Raw genomic sequence first — 22,774 nt, 5'->3', positions numbered from 1 at the left:
TGCGCGCACGGCGCGTGTAGCGAGCAGCCAGCCAGCCAGCCAGCCAGCCGCACGGGACGCGGTGGATTTTTCGCCGGGCAAGGATGTTGACCCACCGACAGCACGTGGGTGGCTGCTTTTAATTTAATTTTGTGCGCGCACCCCCGCCCGCACCGCACCGACGTACATCTATGCAAATGCGCAAGGTGGGCCGCAGAGTGCGTGGGACAACTGCGGCTCCCTCTCGGTTTTTTTATCACTTTCTTAGCGACTCGGCCGGACTGACCGTGCAGGCTTATCTCGCAGCGTCATCTCCCTCACATGTCCAATTTTGCAGACACTGAACGCAGCTATAGCTGTCTTAATTTGATTTTCGAAGAGTCTCGATGTATCTCGTAAGACACAACAGTGGATGCTTGTCGTTTTGTCCATTTTGTGTTGAAATTTTTTAAATACAATGCAAATTAATATCACAAAATAAACCAAACATTTAAAATGTAAAGTTTTCTAACTTTATAAAAATTAGTATCCATAAAAATTTTTGAGACTAAAAGTAAATGTAAAGAACTAAACTATATTTATGAAAATATATAGTAAATTTTAAGACGCCTGGTAAGAATTGAAGGGATAGAAAATAAAACTACAGACTGCTTCATCACTAAAATTAAATTAGCTTTATAAATTAAAGGGAAGTCTAAATATATATACCAAAAATCATCACTATGGAACAAAATCGGAAATGTTAAAATTATATTTTTAGCTTATCCTGAAAAAATGTCTTTTCGTTAACTCAAAAATAATGATATATTCACTATATTTAAAACTTTGGACTGGTCGTCCATGCGAACATTACAAAATAAAGTAAACACGTTTTAGGAAAACGAGTGGAACGAACCCAGGGTTAAATTGTTGGTGAAATTGGCACAACCACCATTTTCTGCTCATATTGGCGAGGATTTTAGAATTTTTAATTGCGACAAAAATTATGCTGTTTAAAAATAAAACTTTTTCTGCAACAACAGACTGTCTAAATTGCTCCGTATTCATTAAATTAAAAATTAATGGAGTTCTTTATTCATCTTTTTTCTAGAGTTTTAGACAATCCGCAACAAAATATAATTATGCGCAAGATGAACCATTTAAAGGCCATCTTTGAAGAAGTTTCTGAGCACACCAATCGATTCTTGAGGGTCGAATTAGGTAAAGTGGATATTTTTCCGACCAAAAGGTTCAGCGTGACGTGTGAACTTTTTTTCCCGCCAAAACAGTATGAATGCGAGAACTACGCATGCGTCAGAGCTGGTTTGAGCACTTGCAGAGAGGCCAGATCCGCTCTGACGCATGCGCACTTCTCACACTCATATTGTTGTGGCGGGAAAAAAAGTTCGCACATCCCGCTGGACTTTTTGGTCAGAAAAATATCCACTTTACCTAATTCAACCCTCAAGAATCGATTGGTGTGCTTAGAAACTTCGTCAAAGACGATCTTTAAACAATTTACTTGAAAATTTGATGTAAAAATCCGTATTAAATTATTTTAAAAAAAAATTAAATCATTCCAAGATTATGTGTTTATTATACCATACATTATGAATCCTTTATTATACTGATGATAAATTTTCATATATAATGCGACAGCAATGATGCGGTTTAACCTAGAATTCCTGAGAGCTGATGCGTGCGGAAGGAAAAATCAATTGAGTAAATGCGTATAATATTTTTATTAATGGTGCGTGAAACGATGCAACTGATAGCTTCTTTACGCGCAAGACGACGCATTGTCGGCGCTGACCATGAAAGTAATTACACATGAGCAGTGAGTGATCGGCCGTTTGAATTGAAATAGTGACATAAATACGCGAGATCTTCGTCAGCGGCGCGTAAGCAGCTTCATTCACTGCCTCTTTTTTGCCTGACTGCCTGCACATGCACGCACTGCATGCATTAAACATTTTATCTCTGCTCTTTTCTGTGGCACGCAATAATATGGATCACAGGAAGAGACAAATAAGGATGATCATCAAATATTTGCATCAGCCGTTTAAGGATGCGCGCACACACACGTTAGAAAAGAGGCAGCTTCGGAGAAATCATCGTTTTCCTCATATTCGAACTGCATCAAATTTTAAATTCTCTATATAATATAGAAAGCAGCGGGGGCCAGATTCGTGCGACGCGCAGATATGGCTTCCGGTGGTGTATGGTGCGAAAAAACGGTCACGAAAAGAAGCAAGTTTTGGTCAATGTTGTGACATAATTTGCATTACTTTTGTACTTATTAAGTCTTTTTGATCGTAAAAACAAACTCTTGACACTCGTACGGCAATCCAAAGAGAGCTATTTGTTTCGCCCATTCAGACGCCATCTTTGATCTGCGCAGTGGGAACCAAGTTTATCAAACATCTAGACCCCGCTGACAGAAAGCGTCATCTTAATTTTTGGTTGTTCTATTTTCTGCGAGACTAAAATCTGACAAAAAGCCTGTGGGAAATTTAACAAAGTAAATAAGAACAAATCGCTTGAAGAGTTTACATAGAAAATAATTAGACGCATAGCTTTCTATTCTTTTATTCTACATTAAATTGAAGCTTATTATTTTCAAATTCACGTAAAAACTCGTAGTGTTTAAGAATGATTTAAAACAAATCAAAAAACATTACTTTAATGGAATTGGAAATTTCCACAATAATGCTCCTCTCTCCTGGCCGTACAGACAAATAAAAACTTGCATTTCCAATCATGGAATTTTTCTTAGTTTTATTTTGAACGTCTTTTATTGCAGTTTTAGATTATCCATCATGTAAATAAATTATTCATTAAATAAAATTCGCATGCAACTAAGGTTATTATTTGTCCTTTAAATCACACTTGCTTAATAAATGACCATAATTTGCAGAATTAGTCGCTGGTCAGGTTATTATCACAGCTTAGAAAGTGGTAGAAATTCATGACTTTTCCGCCACTCTAAATATTTGATGCTAAAAATCAGCGTTTTTAGAACGTTTTGGTAGCAATTTAGTCTGATTTGATTTTGAATTTCAGGCTGCAAAAGTGCAGAAGATTTAAAAGGAAATTTTTGGCTTCAAATGTTCCAAAGCGAGATGAGGGTTTGTTACTCAAACGATTTGAAGTTCACTGATATATTTAAGCAATTTTGCCTTGCAGAGGGGATTTTTAAAGTTCGTCTTTGTCGAAGTTTCTGAGCACAAAAATCGATTCTTGAGGTAAAGTTCACATTGTTTTGGCGGGAAAAAAAGTTCACACGTCGCGCTGGGCTTTTTGGTCGGAAAAAATATCAAATTTACCTAATTCGAGCCTCAAGAATCGATTAGTGTGCTCAAAAACTTCGTCAAAGACAGTCTTTAAAGCTCTCTCGTTACTTTAACAAACAAGGGACAGTTTTTTAAATTTCAAAGCAAATTAAAACAACTGGAAATTTCTCCGAAATCTTTTTTTCATTTTTAATCGGTCTAGGAAACATCAATATTACAATATTGAATTGAGTTTCAATATTAATAATTACCCATGACATTGATTTGAGAAAAAGAAACACCTCAATCCCCTACTTTGGTGCTTTGACGCATTTCGCTTCAGCATCGTCCGAATTAAGAGTGCACCGATTTAAAAATTTTCTTCTCCTCCAGCAGCCATGCAAGTTTATAGCAATTCGCCCTGAGTCAGATTTTCTGTCGATCGAAACCGCCGAGAAGCGCACAATTAACATAAACAATTATAAAACTAGGACTCTCGTGTGTGTGTGTGTGTGCTCGGGAGGCATTATTTTTCGGCCGAAAAGTCGAAGGGGCGACAGGAGGCGCGCGATGGCTACCGGCGGCGAAGAGTGAGTCGGAAGGATCGCGCAGGAGATAATGAGCCTGTGATATTATTATCCACAGATGATTGTATAATAGTGGGAGAGGGGAGCCGCGGAGGGCCTAACAAACAACACACACCGGCAGACGCTGCTGCCTCGAGTCTGGTGACCCGCATTCGCGAGGCGGCTGAGTGGGTCGGCTCACCTTAGTTAGTTAGTTAGCTAGCTAGTTAGCACTCGCTCGCTCGCTCACTCGCTCTCAGCTGCACTCTGCACGCCGGCTGCTGCGCTCCTTCGCACCCTCGCTCCACCCCTGGATATTGGCACAATCAGCGAGACTCGCCGCCTTTCGCACGATCAAGTAAGTTTTTGCTCGGATTTTTGTTTGTTTGAGATCCTCAAATGTAAATTGATGGCGAATTTATTTTAAAATGATTAAATTTTCCTTTGTACGATTTAAGATTGAATAAGAAGTTTCTGAAATTGAAATTTTATCACAAAAAAGGCTTGTAGAAAATTTTAAATTAAATTTTTTAAATCTTGTTATGCCTATTCCTTCAATTACCTCTGGGTGAGTGAGAGATAAGCCAAATTCTTCCATTTTTGTCGGCGAATTTCCCAAATATCGCAGATTTGATAAAGTCTTGAATTTTTATTCGCTCCGAAAGAAAATTAAAACATCCAAGACCACGAATGCGGGGCCTTAAATCGATTTGGCAGTTTTCCAAACGCTATATAGGAACGTCAATCAATCTCGGGCGATTTGCGTCAGGCGGCCCACTGACAAAAGTCGTGTTTCATGCATTACAACAAAGAGCACTGCATCATCATTCGCGCAGGCGTTGAAATCTCCCCTAAATCAGATCAGCGGCTAATTTTGTAAGCGATTGGCAAGCCTCTTATTATGTCAGCCATCGAAAGGCAATAACAACATCAGCCGCGCGACCCCGGCTTTGACCCCAGCTGCAGTGTGTTAGTTCCTTTTCGTCCGCGTGAGAAATGATGCACGGAATTAAACGGCTGTGAGAGCAGACGACCTTTGTTGCGAATTTATTTATTTTCTTTCTTTCTGTGTGCTGCACACATTTTCTCTTCGGCAGCCGCGAAAGCAGTATACGAACAAAACACGGCGGCCTTTTTCTCGGCTGCTCCAAAAACAGCTCTGCGCCGCGCGATGCGCGGACATAATGTGTTTGTGACACTCGAGATTGTTTCGTTTTACGATTCGTGTTTGTGAGCGCACGACTGTGGGTGGCCGTCGCCGCCAACGAGACATTTGAAGCGTTTTAGTTTCAGGACCTAACTGTATTCTGAGTAAAATCATAAAAATCCGTCACTGATAAAGATAATTTATCACATCAGAGCAGCAGGACCTCGATTCATCATGTGGTATGACTGCGCGCTCTTTGCGCACCAGTTTGATTGATTTTTGGCGGCCAGAATTATTTCGTCTCGAGACATTTCATCATTTTGCCAATAAACGCAGTTGCAGCAGTGGCCTCGATATAAAATCAACCACTGATTTGAAGAGACAAGGAGAAAATCGTTCATGTGCGTGCAGCGCAGGTGAAGTAATTACCTTCCTGAAACACAAGATGCTGCTGGTGCTGCGGGGCGAATTCCTTAATTAATTGCAAAAAAGGATGTGTGCTCAATGACGAGTGTCGAGCGAACTGCAACTCTTCAAGCAAATTAAGTGCAAGTGAATTAGTTCGCTCCACTTACCCACGCTGCTCTTCTTCTTCTTCCTCCTCTTCGTGCATCTCACTTTTCTCTAGTCTTGATGAAAATCGCGCAAAAACAAGAGTACAAAAAGTGCTCTTCTCGCGTTGAACTCGCGCTTTCGAGCGCACTCCTGGCCGCAAATCGATCGAAAAAGCGTGATTTTGACTTCGGACGGTTTTCCATTGATGCAGCAGAAAAGCCGAGTGAGGAGTGACGTCAGCCGCGGCGAGGCAGGGCACGATGAATTAAGCGAGCGCGGCAGACAAAACAACAAAGCGGGCCGAGCCGCTGCTATAATACATATATTGATAAGCTTTTTTGCTGCGGCTTCATTCAGATCAGACTCATTTCGCCGACGGGCTTCAAAAAATACACGGGAACAGTTAAGCATCTCCCGGCCACTCAGGTCCTCCTCCTCCTCCTTCTTTTTTGCGGCTCTCGAATCAGGGGATCAGGGTGGGATGTCTGTCAGATGTGAAAGATCCTTATTTCCAGGATCTTTATTCAACCCTTGCAGTCGTTTTCGAAAACGTGCATTTTAAAATTGAATTTTGCGTTCAATATTGATCAATAACGGTATATATATAGCAGTGTGTTGGTTGGCAGGCAGGCGGAAAGGCTAATTCACTAGACCTACATCACGATAGGGCACGTCTACTTTTCGCTTGTCTCCTTTTCGCTGCACAAACTGACTTGTGAGAGTGTGAGAACAAGTGAAAGGGCGTCGTACACACACACACACACACACACACACACACACACACACACACACACACACACACACACACACACACACACACACACACACACACACACACACACACACACACACACACACACACACACACACACACACACACACACACACACACACACACACACACACACACACACACACACACACACACACACACACACACACACACACACACACACACACGAGAGAACTACACTTAACCGCAATGTAGCAACACACTTTGAATAATCATTTTCGTCATGCACTTTCCCGAATTTTCTTTCGCACTTGGAAGAAGCGTCATCTCCAGAAATAACTGTGAACATTTTAAGGATTTTAAATCTGAGAGGTCATGCTCGAAATTTATTGCCAAAAGGGATTTTCTCTCTCTGCAAGCTAATAAAGAACGTGATAAATTCGCAGATGAGTAAAGCAAAATCGTAAATTCGGGGAAAACGCCGATGCTGCGCTTAGCTGGCATGCGATCCGCGTTCGCGCAGATGCTTTGCTCGCGCGTCACGCTGTCTGGTCGCTCAAGAAAGTGCTGGTAGAATTACCAGTAGTGGTCTCGGCGGATTATGTGCAATTAGCGCGTTGGATGGCTCGAGGAGCATTCATTCTTTATTGGCTGGCCTCGATCATAAATTAAATATAGCTCAAGCGCGGCAACGGAAGAAACAGATTTCATCTAAAGACTGCATTTCGCTTTCTTCACGGATTCGTTTTGTTTTTTCTGCACGTGTCTAGGCTTTTTGAGCGAGAAATAATTATTTCAAGGCGAAGGTTACGAAATTTATAGCAAGCACTGGCCTGACGCTCCCGCTCTGTAATTACATTTTGCGTGGATGGCCAAATTTTGGCCAGCGATTTGCATAAGGGCCTTTTATTAAAGCGGCCGACCGACCGCAAAATAGCCGGCTTTAAAAGAGACGCCGAATTTCCCACAAGCACGACCACTTGCTAATTCGCAGTTAATGAATGGGCTGATGAAGTTGCCTGAAAGTGAGTTTTCGCAGGTGGAGACCACCTGAACGTGAACCCGTCTTCTCTCTCTCTCTCTCTCGCTTTTGTGATATTAAAACGCGCGGCTCATTTTGCACGCATTTCGCACAGTTTACGTTCTCCTCGGGCAAATTGCTGCTAAATTAAATGGATAATGGCCCAAAATGAGCCCGCACCCAAATTCCCAGAAGCAATTTCCGCCAAACTTAAAAAAATTAATCGATTTTTGTCTAGATTTAACATCTCGCGCATATTTCACTCGTGAGTCAAACTCCCAGAAAACTTCATGACTTCATTTATACACACACACAAACAGCGATTATTTACGAAAAACAAAAGAATTGATCGTACAGTAATGGACCTGCGGCCCAACCGAGTAAAACCCATGTGCAAATCCGCAGCGATATTGAGAAGGAAAACCCGCCCAACATAAATCATCCTGTTGGTGGCCGCGGCTGGCTTTTGCCCATTCATTCCTCCTTTCCTGCTCGCAGATTCCGCGAGTTTTATTGAGACCGCGCGGCTGCCGTGCAGCTGATTTCTTTCTTCTTCTGCACAGCCGCGCTCTCAGTTGGTTAGTTCGTTAGCAACACATATACATAGGCGCGCATACATGCTTCGCATTGTGTTAATGAGGATGAAAGAGGCCGCCCTGGTTTATGAAAGAACTACTTTTGCTGTTTCACTTCAACCCTGCGGGCCTTGTGGGGCACCAAGAGTGATAGTTGCGTTGCACGTGTGTCCATGTGCAATCTGCAACCATTTTTCTGCATAAGCATTTCGTTCTGTGGCAAAATAATATTTTTAAAAACCTTGAAAATACTTTAATTGTAGCTTTTTCCGTTTGATAAATAAGAAAACGCCTCTTTAGCCAATTGCGTATTTTAAAGATCGTCTTTGACGAAGTTTCTGAGCCCACCAATCGATTCCTGAGGGTTGAATTAGGTAAAACGGATATTTTTTCCGACCAAACAGTCCGGCGCGACGTGCGAACTTTTTTTCCCGCCAAAACAATATGAATGCGAGAAGTGCGCATGCGTCAGAGCTGGCTGGATCTGACAAAGAAGTCTCTCTGCAAGTGCTCAAACCAGCTCTGACGCATGCGCACTTCTCGCATTCATATTGTTTTGGCGGGCAAAAAAAGTTCGCACGTCGCGCTAGACGTTTTGATCGGGAAAAATGTCCACTTTACCTAATTCGACCCTCAAAAATCGATTGGTGGGCTCGGAAACTCCGTCAAAGACGGTATTTAATTATGCCAGCTCCTCTCAGTCAGTAAAAAGAAGCCATGCAGAGTTATTTGACACTCCCTATTATCAAAAGAGACTCTTTTGCTCACAAGGCACTCTAGCCACAACATATATTCATTCAGAAAATTTTCCCTGCAGAGATCTCTCCAGCTCGAGTGAGGTTTGCTTTTGTAATTAATGTGACAAACATTAAATATCAATTTCACACATTTTTTCTGTCTGCAGCCGCATGAGACGTTTAATATTTTACAAGTGTCATTTCATTTTAATGTCTCTCGCCGAACTACTGACATCATTTATTGAATTTTGTTTTCAGACACGGCCGTTCATTCCAAAATGACAGAGACAGCGAAATTCCTGCTTGTGACGATGTTCGCTATTTGGGGTGTCGGTCTCGCCATGACGGTGAACGGCCCTGACAAAGGTGGAACACAAACCGCAGAAGGTGAGATACACGCGGAATGACAGCATGTCCACGCTTGGAACAAATAAATTCATGTTGAAACACTTTTCGGTGGTGGTCGCAATCCTTTCTCTGCTCTGTCCACTCATCGCCGTTTCCGTGTGCTCGCGTTTTGCCCCTTCTGCTCGCAGGCGGACGCAACGAGGGTCGCGGTCTGTTCGCGCCGAGGGTCGAGTACGACGAGTGGACGCCGCTGGGCCACGGCGACCCCCTGAAGAACGACCCGACCTACGACTACGTGCCGCCGGTGCTGGAGCGCGTGCGCTACTGGATCGAGCCGGCTTCGTCCAAGCAGAAGCCGGCCGCCGCCGCCCACAACAACAACAACCATCAGCGTCCCAACAAGCAGCGTCCGCAGACGACGGACCGGCGGGACAGCCACCCCTTCCTCACGCTGGTCGACGGGCCCAAGTTCAACAAGCCGCGTCCGCCCTACCGGTCTCCCCCGCCGCGCCCCACGCACACCACCCCCGCCCCCACCACCGACACCACGACCCTGCCGACCACCACCCCTCCGGCCCCGGTCTTCCTGCTGACGACGGCCCTGCGCGCGACGCCCCCTCCCACCCTGCCGCCCCCGACCGCGTACACGGCGCCGGCGTCGCTCACCACCGATCCGCTCTTTGCCCACTACAAACAGCCCTCGGAGCCCCTGCAGGGGCCCATGTACCTGATTATCGAGGGACACTCCAAGGTGAAGACCTACGGCGCCAGCAAGCCGGCCAACCCGAACGCGGTGAGCGAGTCGAGTCGGCGGCAGCGGCGGCGGAGGCGCAACCGACGCCTCATCAGTTCCTTCCTCAAGAGTTTTCTGTAGTGCCCCCCGATGAGTTTGAACTCGCATTGAAACTGACACCGTGTGAGGGTTTATAATACTCGATATCTGCTTCGAATTTTTGTTTCAACCAGCGGGGGCCAGTTGTGCGATAAAATTGGTTCGCACTGCGCAGATCCAAGATGGCGTCTGAATGTGGAAAACAAAAAGCTCTCTTTGGATTGCCGTACGAGTGTCAGGAGTTTGTACAAGTAATGCAAATTATATGTCACAATATTGACAAAAACGACCGTTTTTTCGCGCCATACTCCACCGGACGCCATATCTGCGCGTCGCACGAATCTGGCCCCCGCTGGTTTGTTTCAACGTTTCTCCTGTGTTCACCTTTTTGTATTATCCCGCCTAAATACTTTTAAATGTAATTCAATATTATGGCAAATCGGTGTTTTCGCAACTGGATGCCATAGCTTAAGAGGCTCTCTTTGATCTTTGCTTTTTTCAAAGATCGATTATTTGTGTGTACGAAATATATTTGTTAATTGTTAGTCGATCGCTTCTCATTCCGCAATAGTATGCAATTGATGCAAAGTCCCGAGTACCCGGAATAATATTTCTTGCTAAAAGTTACCACAACCACGCGAATATTTGTATGTATGCGATAAATATATATGTATTAAAAGTAACACGCAAGCTTGCGTCCAAACGAGGATGCTGCAATTAACGAGTCTATGTTTTCTCTTCACAACGTGCATTTTAACAAACCGTGTATACAATGCCCATTCAAGCAGTGCTCGCTCATTCATCAACATACGCACGCACACCGCATTTTATTCAGACACATTTTGTGCAGCCGCGCGCGGCGTTGATTAGTGGATCAGTATGTCGCTAATGTGTTTCAAAGGAATCCTGCCTGCTTGCTATACGCTTTTTTTTGCTACCGCGTTCGATTCGAGCTCGTGACTTGCACTTTGTCCGCAGCAACTTTTCATCCGCTCGAGTTTCCACACACACTTCCATTCATTTTCGTCCCACTGTGTTTTAGTCAAACGTGCGATTATACTGTGCTTCGAGTGCGAAATAAAATGTTCATATTTGGCATGGCTTTTCACGCAAAATGTGCAAACACACTTTTTATTTGTCCAGCCAACATCCTCTTATTATAATAGGCACGACGCTTCTCATTTGCCTGCAGCGCCATTAAATTTCTCTCGACTCGCTGCGAATCCAGCGTTTTGCGTGCAAAAATCGCGGCTGTGCGAACCATAATGACTTCATTTCTGCGGCCACTTTATCAGCTCTATCATTAGAGCCTAGACGGCGTGAGCGTTCCTTTGTGTGCTCAAGTTCCTGACCTCTATAACGGCACGGCCGAAAACCTTAACCCCTCGTGTGTCTGTGTGCAGTGCAGCAAGCGCGGCTTTTGTCTGCCGCCAGTTCGAGAGATGATCTAAATCACGTCGCGATCGTGATTCAACACGCAACTGTGTCAATGTCACACTTGATTCGCGCTCATCCACGACCAGGTCTTCCGCCTTTAAATTTAAATGCACGATGCTTTGTTCTGTCCCTCCATGCCAATGACCCTGCATTGCCTTTTTTGAATAAAAAATTCACGACTTTGTTGGAAGACGATGAACAGTCACGGCGACGAACGACTCTTAAATTTCAATAATCACAGCGAAATATAACGAAAAAAACGGAGATAATTTGGTTCGGCCCATTCCCGGGTCAATGTTTTAATTATTTTCGGGACAGTCTGAAATCTAAAACCCTCGTCGTTCCATGCAAATGTCTCAAAAAAATTTAATGTTGAGGAAAAGGTGTCAAATTTTATTTTTAAATTTAAAAATTATCTTATTATTAGGGCAGTTTCAGGCGAATTTGGAAATTTATAGGTCGATTGGACGGGATTGTTTGCGTTGAAATTGTTACGTGCCACCTATTTTTGCTGAAAAAATTGCTGTTTATTAATAAAGACGGCGAAATTCCAGGTTTCAAGCTCCCTATTTATTTGCTATCTCAAAAATCCCTGAAAATCGAGTTCTGCGAATGAAAATTGTACTGTAGGTCCTGACTGTGTCCCCCATTCCTGAGCTTCAAACCTGGAATTTCTCCATCTATTAACAAGTACTTTTAAGCAAACACCAAAAAGTTAAAAGCCAAAAATTCCCGTAAAATTGACCTCCAAAAATTTGGACGTCAAATTCGCCTGGAGCTGCTAGTCGGGATCCTTGTCCCGATTAAAAACACCTGATCCCGGCCCGATTCTCAAATAACTGTTTAAAATTCTGCTTGGGATCCGAATTTCCCGGGAAAGCGAAATATCCCGATCCCGATGGACGCTCTAATTTAGGACGAATCGATGTACTTTTTAAGGTTTGAAAGTGATTGCGCAACTCTGGTTCCAGGAGGCTTTACGAAAGGAAAGGGTAAAGTCGCAAAAAAAGCAGTTAGTTGTGTTGAGGCGCCAATCCAATGACAAAAATAGTGTCCTAGGTCTGCTAATGCAGAGTGCGAGAGAACAAAAATTTGCTCGTGCGTAGCTTCTGCATCGATTGGAGCGAGTTGCGGAACCTGATTTGCCGATGGAAAAAATGTGGCCTGTGCAGGTGCGCTTTATTCATATTCAAGAGGCGTTCAGACAAGGAGGAACATTCCCACACCATTAATGTCGCGTTCTTTCTTCCTCGATGCGACCATTCAGGCAATAATAATTAATATATTCAGCAAAAAGCCGCCTAAAATAAACTGGACCTATCTACTCGGCTGACTGTTAACAAGGGCCAAAATCCTTTCGGTTCTGGCGAATGAGAACTCAATAAATAGCAGTAAAAACCGTGGCTGATAAATTATGCATCAGATGTACACTGGTGAAATGTGTTTATTGCTTTTAAACCGTACACGTCTAGTGAGAAATTTGCTGGCAGCTCAAGCACAAATGCCATCTATCTAGGTGAGATTTAATTGACAAATTGAGTGTACAAAACTGTAAAATATGACAACCGAGTTTAAAGTGATGGACTCGTTTCAAAATAAGTATTCGTTAAATATAAACATTTTGGCCATCGTATCACTGAATAGTATAGGAATTTGACAAGTGGTTTTACAAAGAAGGATGCGGTACCTATGATCCACACATCATGCAATCGTCCTTGTTCTCCAAAGAGCACATCATCGCCTTCATGTTGATGCTTTCGACGGACGGCTCTTTGTCACCGGCGCCATTTGCAGCGCTGTTCTCGACGGGCGCAGAGTTCTGCACCTTGCTCTTGTCCACCGTGAACTGAATGGCGTTGGCGGCCGGCTTGGTGCGCAGATAGTACATGCCAGTCTTCAGACCCTGCAGCGAAAAATTGAAAATTTGGTTTGGTGTTTTTGGCATTAATGTCTAACAAACGTCATTATATTTTTAAATTAATGTGGACAGTTCTTATGGACGAAAGAAACATGTAGAAACTTATTTTTAATTGAAATATTAAAGCAGCAGGTTGCAGTGGTGGCAAAAAGCGTTTTTTTTTTCAATTTTAACCAGTTTCTTGCAAGCCATGTTTGCACCTCAGTTCTCAATGATTTGACCTCAACTTGAAAAATAACTTTAAGGGGAAATTGAGGCAGAAAATGGCAATTTAAAAGAAAAATCTGCACAGTAGAGGAAGTTTTGACCACTCCGTCCACAAATTTTAGATTTTCACAGAGGAAAATAAGAACAAACTCTTTTCTTGCGCAAAAAATTTGTAAAAAATGGCTGAGTGGTAAAAACCAGTGGTTAAATCAACCGTGTGGTAAGCAAATGCAAGCCTGATTAGGGAATTTTTAAAATACATATCAAATTTTTTTTAATTTAACATTTCAGGCGAAATTTTTTTTAAAATTAGACTTTAGCAAGATCTGTAAAAATTTACCATGCAAAGGAAAATAATTTTACAATACCTGCTTCCAGGCAAAGAAGTGCATTGAGGTGAGCTTTCCATAGTTGGGCTCTGCGATGTGGACATTGAGCGACTGGCTCTGATCAATGTAGGCTCCGCGGTCAGCAGCCATTTCCAGAATACCTTTCTGCGGGATTTCCCACACGGTTCTGTACAGAGCCTTCAGGTCATTTGGAATGCCATCAACAGCCTGCGTAAAAATTTCGTTATTTTCAAATCCTTGCTATTGCTAGCCGAGTCAATTTACCTGAATGGAGCCGTTGTGGGCAATGATGGTACTCTTAATTTCGTCGTTCCACAGTCCCCGCTCAGTGAGGTCACGCAGCAAGTGGTGGTTGACCACCTGGAACTCGCCAGACAACACTCGCCGAGTGTAGATATTTGACGTGTATGGCTCGATGCTCTCATTGTTGCCCAGGATCTGAGCGGTTGAGGCAGTTGGCATCGGGGCGACCAGCAGCGAATTGCGAACTCCATGCTGTTTGATCTTTTCTCGCAGCTCCGGCCAGTTCCACAGCTTAGTTCCAGGTTCAACTCCCCACATATCGTGTTGCAGGATCTAATAAAAGAGGAATGATAGTGAATATCCCCGCAAAATCCTTTAACACACATGACACACATTTCAAGCAATATCATCTTCTTAATAAAAAAATCACTATTAAAATATTCAGATTATCACCAGTACCGCACATAGACCAAATCATTCAATTAAAAATTGAAATGAAAGAGGCAAAATACTCACTCCCTTGCTGACTGGGCTTCCCTCATAGGTCTCATAGGGTCCAAGCTCCTTTGCCAGTTCACAGCTGGCTTCCAGAGCACCAAAGTAAATGGTTTCAAATATTTTCTTGTTCAGATCCCTGGCATCATCACTGTCGAAAGGCATTCTCATGAGGATGAAGGTGTCAGCCAGACCTTGAACTCCCAGCCCAATTGGACGGTGCCTCTTGTTTGACCGCTCCGCCTGCAATTCCAGCAAAATTTAGTTAGGCTTCACCCTTGAGCGCTCGATATTCACCTCAGGAACAGGGTAGTAGTTCACATCAATGATCTTGTTGAGGTTCTTGGTGGCCACCTTGGTAACATCCTTCAGCTTTTGGTAATCGTAAGTGCGGTCAGGCTTCACAAACATGTTCAGAGCGATGGAAGCCAAGTTGCACACTGCAATCTTAAATTAAAAACATTTTAATTAGAAAAATGTCCTCTACTAGCACTAATAAAGGCTATACAAATTAACAGATATTCAGCCAGAAATTACCTCATCAGGGGAGCTGTACTCAACAATTTCGGTGCAGAGATTGCTGCACTTGATAGTGCCGAGATTCTGTTGGTTCGACTTTCGGTTGCACGCGTCCTTGTACAGCATGTAAGGGGTTCCAGTCTCGACCTGCGACTCAATGATCGCGTACCACAGTTTCTGGGCTTTCACCTTTTTCCTGAACCGCCCTTCGTTCTCGTACCTAAGAAAACAGATTTGATAAAAAAACGAGCTCCTTATTTGACAGTAAAAATTATTACTTTTCGTAGAGCGTCTCAAATTCCTTTCCCCAGCAGTCCTGGAGGCCAGGGCTTTCGTGGGGGCACATGAGGGACCAGTCGCCGTTGCTCTCAACCCTCTTCATGAACAGGTCAGGGATCCACAGGGCGTAAAAGAGGTCGCGGGCGCGCACTTCGTCCTTGCCTGTGTTTTTCTTCAGCTCCAAAAACTCAAACACGTCCGCGTGCCACGGCTCAAGGTAAATGGCAAACGCTCCAGGACGCTGAAATATGATTGAAAGTTGTTTTTAGTTATTGGTGGCTTCTGTACAGGGTTGCAAAAAAACACTATTTAAATAAAATGCAGTGCAGTGGAAAAAGCTTTTTTTAAACCAGTTTCATGCAGGCAATGTTTGCACCTCAGTTTTCAATAATTTACTAATTATTAGCTCATGACCTCGACTTGAAAAATTGTCAGAGGTAAACTTTTGGAGAAATTGAGGCAGCAAATGGAAATTTAAAAAAAAATCTGCTCAGTAAAGGAAATTTTCCCCCTAATTAAAACAAACACTGTATTTTTAAATAAAAAATAATTAATTCTTTGGTTATTCAATTTAAAGCTCCTTGTAAATCGCTTTAATTGTTACATAAAAAAACATTGATATTATACTCATCACTAAACAAAAATTCAGCTAGTTTGCTCTTTACATTAAAACCTGTACTAGCCTTCCTTTTAAAAACACAAGATTTCAAAATACAAACCTTGTTTCCTCCCTGGTCGACGTATCTGGCCGTGTTGTTGTAGACCCTGAGCATGGGCACGAGTCCGTTGGATATGCCGTTGGTGCCGGCTATGTACGAGCCAGAGGCCCTGATGCAGTGCACGTTGACGCCGATGCCGCCAGCCGACTTGGAGATGAGGGCGCACTGCTTCAGAGTGTCATAGATGCCATCGATGCTGTCATCCTTCATAGTGAGCAGGAAGCAGCTCGACAGCTGCGGCTTGCAGGTGGCCGCGTTGAACAGCGTGGGTGACGCGTGCGTGAAATAGCGTTCCGACAGCAGGTTGTACGTGTTGATGGCAGCGTCGACGTCCTCGCCGTGAATGCCGACGGCGACTCGCATCAGCATGTGCTGCGGACGCTCCACCACCTTGTCGTCAATGCGCAGGAGGTACGAACGCTCCAGCGTCTGCAAAAATTAATAACAATAATTTAACAAGCCAGCTATTAAATTTAAATAGAGATAGTGTCACCTTGAAGCCAAAGTAGTTGTAGCTGAAGTCCCTGTCGTAGATGATGCTCGAGTTGAGTCGGTCAGCGTTTTTCATGATGATCTTGTGGTGGTAGTCGGAGAGCATGGGGGTCTTCAGCCCATTGTGCTTGTTCACCATCTTGTGCAGGTCATCCATAACCTCTGCAGAATGAATTAAGTAAATCACAAAAAAGATCCTAAAGTGGTGAACTACCGCTGAATGACTTCTTGGTCTCTTTGTGCAGATTGGACACAGCAATTCGTGCAGCCAGCGTGGCATAATCAGGATGCTTTGTGGTCATGGTGGCCGCGGTTTCGGCGGCAAGGTTATCCAGTTCCACGGTTGTGACCCCAGGGTACAAGCCGCTGATGACCTTGAGTGTGATTGAAGGCTGAAAAAACAAAATGAGTTTTTATGATCCACTCGTACACGATAGGTACAATCAAATAAAATTTAATTTATTTGCAAAATAAACAATGTCAGTTGTCAATTTAATCTTTAATTTGTAATTGGTAGAATGGCAATAGTCATAAATCATATTAGAATTTATATCATACGATTGGCATGGTAAAATTAATGACATTTCATTTTGATTTTAACCTCAAAACTGTACTGATTAAGTAATGAAAATTTTTAAGGGGAAGTGTTTAGCGTGAAAAAATTCTCAGAAATAAAAAATGAAAATTCCTTAAGAATGTCATTGGTTGGGTGGCAAGTTATTCCAAATATTTAAATACCGGGTCGACAAATTCCATGTTGAGGCCATAACAGAGTTTCTGGATTCGAGACGTGATTTTGTCAAAGTGGACCTCCTCCTTGCGTCCATCTGAAAGAGATTCAAAAGTGAGTAGAGGTCGAAGAACATCCACAAGAAACAAAAACGGACAAAAGCAGCAGCGGCGACTTCCACCGACCAAAGCAATCCGGCGAATCCGGCTTCCGGCCCCAAGCACACAAAGCAGAAAAACCGAATCGATATGGAATGTTTACCTCGCTTAAGCACAAACATACGACTTAAAGATCCAGCAACCATGTTAAGGCAGTCTCAGTGGTGCTCTGTGAACCTTGTGTCGGCAATGTCTTCCTTAAAATTCGGCAAAATAGAGCGGAGTGATATTTGCGTTGACAGATAGGAGCAGCTGCTATAGGGAAACAGACAGAATTCTGCTCGCTTGGAGGGAAAAGTTGCCGCGAATTTTAGTAGCGCCGCCTGATGTGCGAGTGTTTTCCTCCCACTCCATCCTGGCTTCGCAGGCGGGATTCCTGATCGGCGGGAAAAGAGACGATGGATGACTTTCCCTTGCGTCAAGGCGTGATGAGTGGAGAACTGCACGGCAAAAAAACGAATTATTTGACGGAATTACTCGAATTACTTTGTATGGAAACTTTTATTTAAGGCACTAGGCGTACAAAACTACGGAATAACATGGCCACTCTATTTTTTGTTGGTGATATCAAGGCAAATAAATGATCCAACATCAATTTTTAGGCAAATTTAGAAATAAAAATAGTAAAATGAGCAGTAATGCACTCCTTTAAGGCACAGACACAGACAGACAAGACTTTTTCTTGATCTGGCTCTCTCAGAAAGTTATTTTTTTTTAATTTTCTTTTCATTTTGATTAATTATCTAGCTTCATCCAGTAAAAATATGTGCTAGAAGTTTCGATCAATAATTTTGTGTCCTGTTGGAAATAATTGATGTGTTATAATGAAGAGAAAATTAGTTTGATATGAAGGGAATCAGAGAAAATAATGCGATCTTTAACGTGGAGAGTCGAGAGCGGCTGCTTCTCCAAGGAAACACTAACGAGGCGAGCAGTAACTCGTCAGTTATTAGCAAGAGGGGTGCGGATTCTCGTCTGCGCGTTTTATTGCAATTTGAGGGGCCTCTCCCGTGCGTTATTCACGTACCTTCGTCGGCAATTAAGCGTACCTAATTAAATCTCGCTCTTTTTGCCACCCACGCACGCGGAAAATCAAATTAGCGAGGTAGGCACGCGTCAAAAAGTCACGTTTTGTCTCCTCGCTGTCTATGCGGTGCTATGTCGAGGCAGAAATCATTATTTGTCGCACGTGCTGAAACCCCGATAAACACGCCAGCAGAAGAATTAATTTTTTAAAACAGTAACCGATCACTCCTGCACGACTGATGAATTTATGAGTGCAAATTATATGATATTAAAACGTGAAAAACTATTTATCTTCTATATACAATTTCCCTGTGACTTTGATGAAAATGAAAACAATCTAAATCTCTTGCGTCTCCATTATCTGATGTTCAATAAACAATTAAAAGTGAAAGCTGATCATATTCCCATCTATTTTGTCTGTTTGCTTGATAAAGACGAAGTTTCTGAGCACGCCATTCGATTCTTGAGAGTCGAATTAGGTAAAGTGGATATTTTTCCGACCAAAAATGTCCAGCGCGACGTGCGAATTTTTTTCCCGCCAAAACAATATGAACCTAGCGAGAACTGCGCATGCGTCAGAGCTGGTTGGATCAGACAAAGAAGTCTCTCTGCTAGTGCTCAAACCAGCTCTGACGCATGCGCAGTTCTCGCTAGGTTCATATTGTTTTGGCGGGAAAAAAGTTAAAGACGTCGCACTGGACTTTTTGGTCGGAAAAAATATCCAATTTACCTAATTCGACCCTCAGGAATCGATTGGTGTGCTCAGAAACTTCGTCAAAGACGTTCTTTAATATTCTTTGAGTGAGAATTTTTTGTATTTTTTACTTTGAAGCTATGCAGATTTCCAGATTTAATTAAAATTTCGCATTTTTTTATCTGGTTTTGTTCCTTTGCATTAGCAAAATAACAGTGCACCTTTTATATGCATTATAACATGACTGAAAAGGCAAGTCAGCAGCTTCGAATCCCAAAGATTTTCGCGAACTACCCTTTCTTGCATCATAAAACGTATTAAATTTGATTATAATCACAAGAAAACACATCAATTTAACATGCAGGAGTGCGCGTTAGTTCACTGAGTAGACAACCAAGTCTTCAAGTTCCTAATAATTGAATTATAAAGCTAATCAATAACCGATTCTTGAAGCTTGAGAAAAAGCCAACGCAAAAGTTGACGAATGCGCGCGAGTTTGTCAAACAAGCGAAAAGTGCTGGAAATAATTATAAAAAAAAGTTGCCCGGGCAAATTGATGATTCACTTCGCATGAACAGCGAGCGGCTGGCCTGATAATAAAAATTGAATTTGGCCACTTGCAAAGTTACCAAAAAGGGCGGCAACACGAGCGCAAGTGGAGCGAGTGCAGGGGCGGAGCGACGCCTCGGAAACATCGACCTGAAGTTGGAGAACCGCCCCGGACCCAGCACCAGCATCGGCATTTACTTCGCCACTTTGCAGAAAACACTCGTTCCAACATCTCTACAACTATAGACCTGACCTCTGACCTTTCACGCGGAAACTATTTTGAGGTGTCAACTGATAAGCGCGTAATGTGATTAATGAACCGCTTTTCATGAAACTGTGTCGCTCCGAGATCGCAACAAGCGTTCTGCGGAGGAATGACTGCCAATCGCAATCAGCTCGGCCATTCAGCAAGCTCACAATAGATTATTACGTCCCCGTCAAGCGTGATGTGAGCGAGAGTGACGGGCACTGTACTGGTGCGCGATCCGCACTTTTTTCTCGGGAAAGTAGGGAGCTGCCTGCGCTGCGTCATATGAGCGATCTTTACCGATCGGCTGCACAAATGTTTGTTTTTCTCTTGATCAGTGTTTGCACTGCAGAGAGTAATGGCTCCTATACATATATAACCCTTACTCGTGCAACACTTCACACTCTACACGGATTTTCCGCTTTCCTAAATATGAGAAATTGAGCTTAAATATTTTAATCTAAAATTTAGATCTTTTCTAATGATGATTAATCGTTGGCTCAGAGCTGAGATTTTTATTTGAGAAATTTTCTTTCTATAAAATACATATTGCATTTGTTTTGACTAAATTTTGACCAATTTCTGGCGCAAGAATTGCAATTAATTAATTTTTCTTCTGCGAAAATCTAAAATTTCGGTCGGAGCGCTCAAAATTTCCTCCACTGTTCAGATTTTTCTTTTAAATTGCCATTTTTCTTCCTCAATTTCTCCAAAAATTAACTTCTGACAATTTTCCAAGTCGAGGTTATATGCTAATAATTAGAAAATTATTTAAAAATAAGGTGAAAACACTGCCTGCAAGAAACTGGTAAAAATTGAAAAGAAAAAATTACCAGTACACTGCATTTTTTTAAAATGCGGGTTTTTTGCAACCCTGTATCGAGGTTGTTGGGTCAATTTCAAAGCAGATTTTAGTGTGTATACCTACTACTGGAAATCTATTTTTAGTATAAAAAAATCAGTCTCGGAAAATTTTTCATTCCAATTCTGAGCAGTGCAAAATCAATTAACAAAAAGCTAAAAATAGTACTTTCCTAGACGCACACGTGTCACAAGTTTTTGTTTATAGAAACTTAATCCCTAGCAAATTGTTTAGTCTGAATTCGATAGCAGACTTTGGTAATTGGAGGGCAAGAGTTAGCTGAGATTCACTTTGCGGTAGCAAGTTTCACGATTTTCCCGCAGGAAAGACGGCGAGCGGGCGGGCGGGCTGGCGGGCGGGCGAGCGCTCACTCGTCTGTTATGTATATTCGCTCCCCAGGGATCAATACCAGAGAGAGAGAGAGAGAGAGAGAGAGAGAGAGAGAGAGAGAGAGAGAGAGAGAGAGAGAGAGAGAGAGAGAGAGAGAGAGAGAGAGAGAGAGAGAGAGAGAGAGAGAGAGAGAGCGTGCGGAGCAGAGCGAGAGATGCTCCACTCTGGGCCTGGAGGGTGCTGCGATTTTAATACCCCGATACATTCCAAACAGCGCCGAGGGGGAACATTATGTACTGCTAAGCCCTGTGATGACTTCATAACACTTAATAAACTGTTACATGCTGACGAATGATAAATAAATATATGCACAGACAAATATCCGCACGCGCCCGGCAAATATAATCAAAAACTTTAATTACTGAATGCCCTTAATATCTCCCATAGTCTCTGTCGAGTTTAAAATACGAAAATAGATTCGAAGCAGCCTGAATTTCGAGGCAGAAAGTGGTGACGTCTGAATTAGATCTCGGCTCTCAAATGGTTTTCAAAAGAGTCCCTTTTCTGACCAAATGGGCGCATCAGAGAGAAAGAGACACAGAGCGAAAGAGACATCAGCGGGGGTGGATTGATGGTAAAGAGTTTTAATACGGGGGAGGGAAGCGAGGGTGGCTGGGTGGGTGGTTGAAACCGCTGGAAAAGTGACGATTCAGCTCGGCACTCACCCGCTCTCTCGCCGCTCCACGCGCCACAGCACAGCGCACGCCGCGCTCCTCATGCATACGCATTTACAATGTTGCTCCATTTACCGGAACAAAATATTCGCGGGCGGCAATCGTCCCCCGTTTTAATATCCACTGCTCTGCTCTGCTCTGCGCTCTCTCACTCACATTGTGTTTGTATGTATTATCCTCCGACAGGGTTTTTTAAGCATCGCCAGCCACCCTACTATATATACACCCATACGCACTTAATTGTGTGCTATACTATAGCTCTCTAACCAAGTTCATCAACCCGAACGAATGAACGAACGCATCGAATTTTGCTTACGGGGCAATTCGAAATTGTTTAGACTAGCTAGACAGAATAGATCAAAAATAGATATTTAGAACACAATGTTTAATCGAACAAATTAAAATATTTTTATATCCTATGACATAAAGCTTGATAATTTATTTGTTAATCACGAATAGGGTTTTGCCAGTAGATGTTTCAGCCAGCCAGGGGTTTTCACCACTGGTTTTAACGGATTTTACAAGTAAATTTTTACCATTTTTTGGCACAAGAAATGCAAGAAATTAATTTATTCCATTTTTCCCCTTTGAAAATCTAAAATTTGCGGTCGGAGTGGTCAAAATTTCCTCTGTGCAGATTTTTTCTTTTAATTTGCCATTTGCTGCCTCAATTTCTCCAAAAATTACTATCTGACAATTTTTCAAGTCTAGAAAATTATTTAAAACTGAGGTGCAAACATAGCAGCCTGCAAGAAACTGGTTATAAAATTGAAAAAAGGCTTTTTTCACTGTACTTGCATTTTTTAAGTGCTGTTTTTTGCAACCCAAAGCCAGCACCGCTGCACCGCGCCAGCCGATTAATTTTGGATCACGTGATCATCCGTCAGGTGCTCCAGCTGCCGTTCAAAAAATCGGAAAAATCATAAGGTGCCGCAGAGAAAAAATTGGCTTCCAGCCCTTTGGGCCGTTAAGGACTATCTAACTTCACTTTTAAAAATTTGCCAGCTAAAATGCTCAGCCACCACAGGCCTACAATTTCTA

At 42.8% G+C, this 22,774-nt stretch overlaps 2 protein-coding genes across 2 annotated transcripts; one reads left to right on the top strand and one right to left on the bottom strand.

Annotated features, from left to right (window-relative positions):
• The first annotated feature begins 3,929 nt into the window (after positions 1-3,929).
• Positions 3,930-10,867, top strand: LOC135948444 (uncharacterized). Its single transcript, XM_065497734.1, has 3 exons — positions 3,930-4,154; positions 8,823-8,951; positions 9,101-10,867. Exons 2-3 carry the CDS (start codon positions 8,843-8,845, stop codon positions 9,784-9,786), a joined length of 795 nt encoding a protein of 264 aa, XP_065353806.1. The 5' UTR covers positions 3,930-4,154; positions 8,823-8,842; the 3' UTR covers positions 9,787-10,867.
• Positions 10,868-12,607: 1,740 nt separating this feature from the next.
• RnrL (Ribonucleoside diphosphate reductase large subunit) lies at positions 12,608-17,625 on the bottom strand. The gene is made up of 12 exons (XM_065496649.1): positions 17,395-17,625; positions 17,142-17,230; positions 16,618-16,795; positions 16,405-16,565; positions 15,912-16,340; positions 15,192-15,433; positions 14,932-15,133; positions 14,692-14,841; positions 14,416-14,637; positions 13,921-14,232; positions 13,675-13,863; positions 12,608-13,084 (listed from the first exon to the last, which is right to left on the bottom strand). The coding sequence occupies exons 1-12, from the start codon at positions 17,435-17,437 to the stop codon at positions 12,869-12,871; spliced, it is 2,433 nt and encodes an 810-aa protein (XP_065352721.1). The 5' UTR covers positions 17,438-17,625; the 3' UTR covers positions 12,608-12,868.
• Between the last annotated feature and the right edge of the window lie 5,149 nt (positions 17,626-22,774).

This window comes from Cloeon dipterum, chromosome 1 (genome assembly GCF_949628265.1).
Source record: "Cloeon dipterum chromosome 1, ieCloDipt1.1, whole genome shotgun sequence".
Taxonomy (NCBI): Eukaryota; Metazoa; Arthropoda; class Insecta; order Ephemeroptera; family Baetidae; genus Cloeon; species Cloeon dipterum.
The sequence above is the reverse complement of the archived record's forward strand: the minus strand, read 5'-3'. Positions and strand labels throughout refer to the sequence as shown.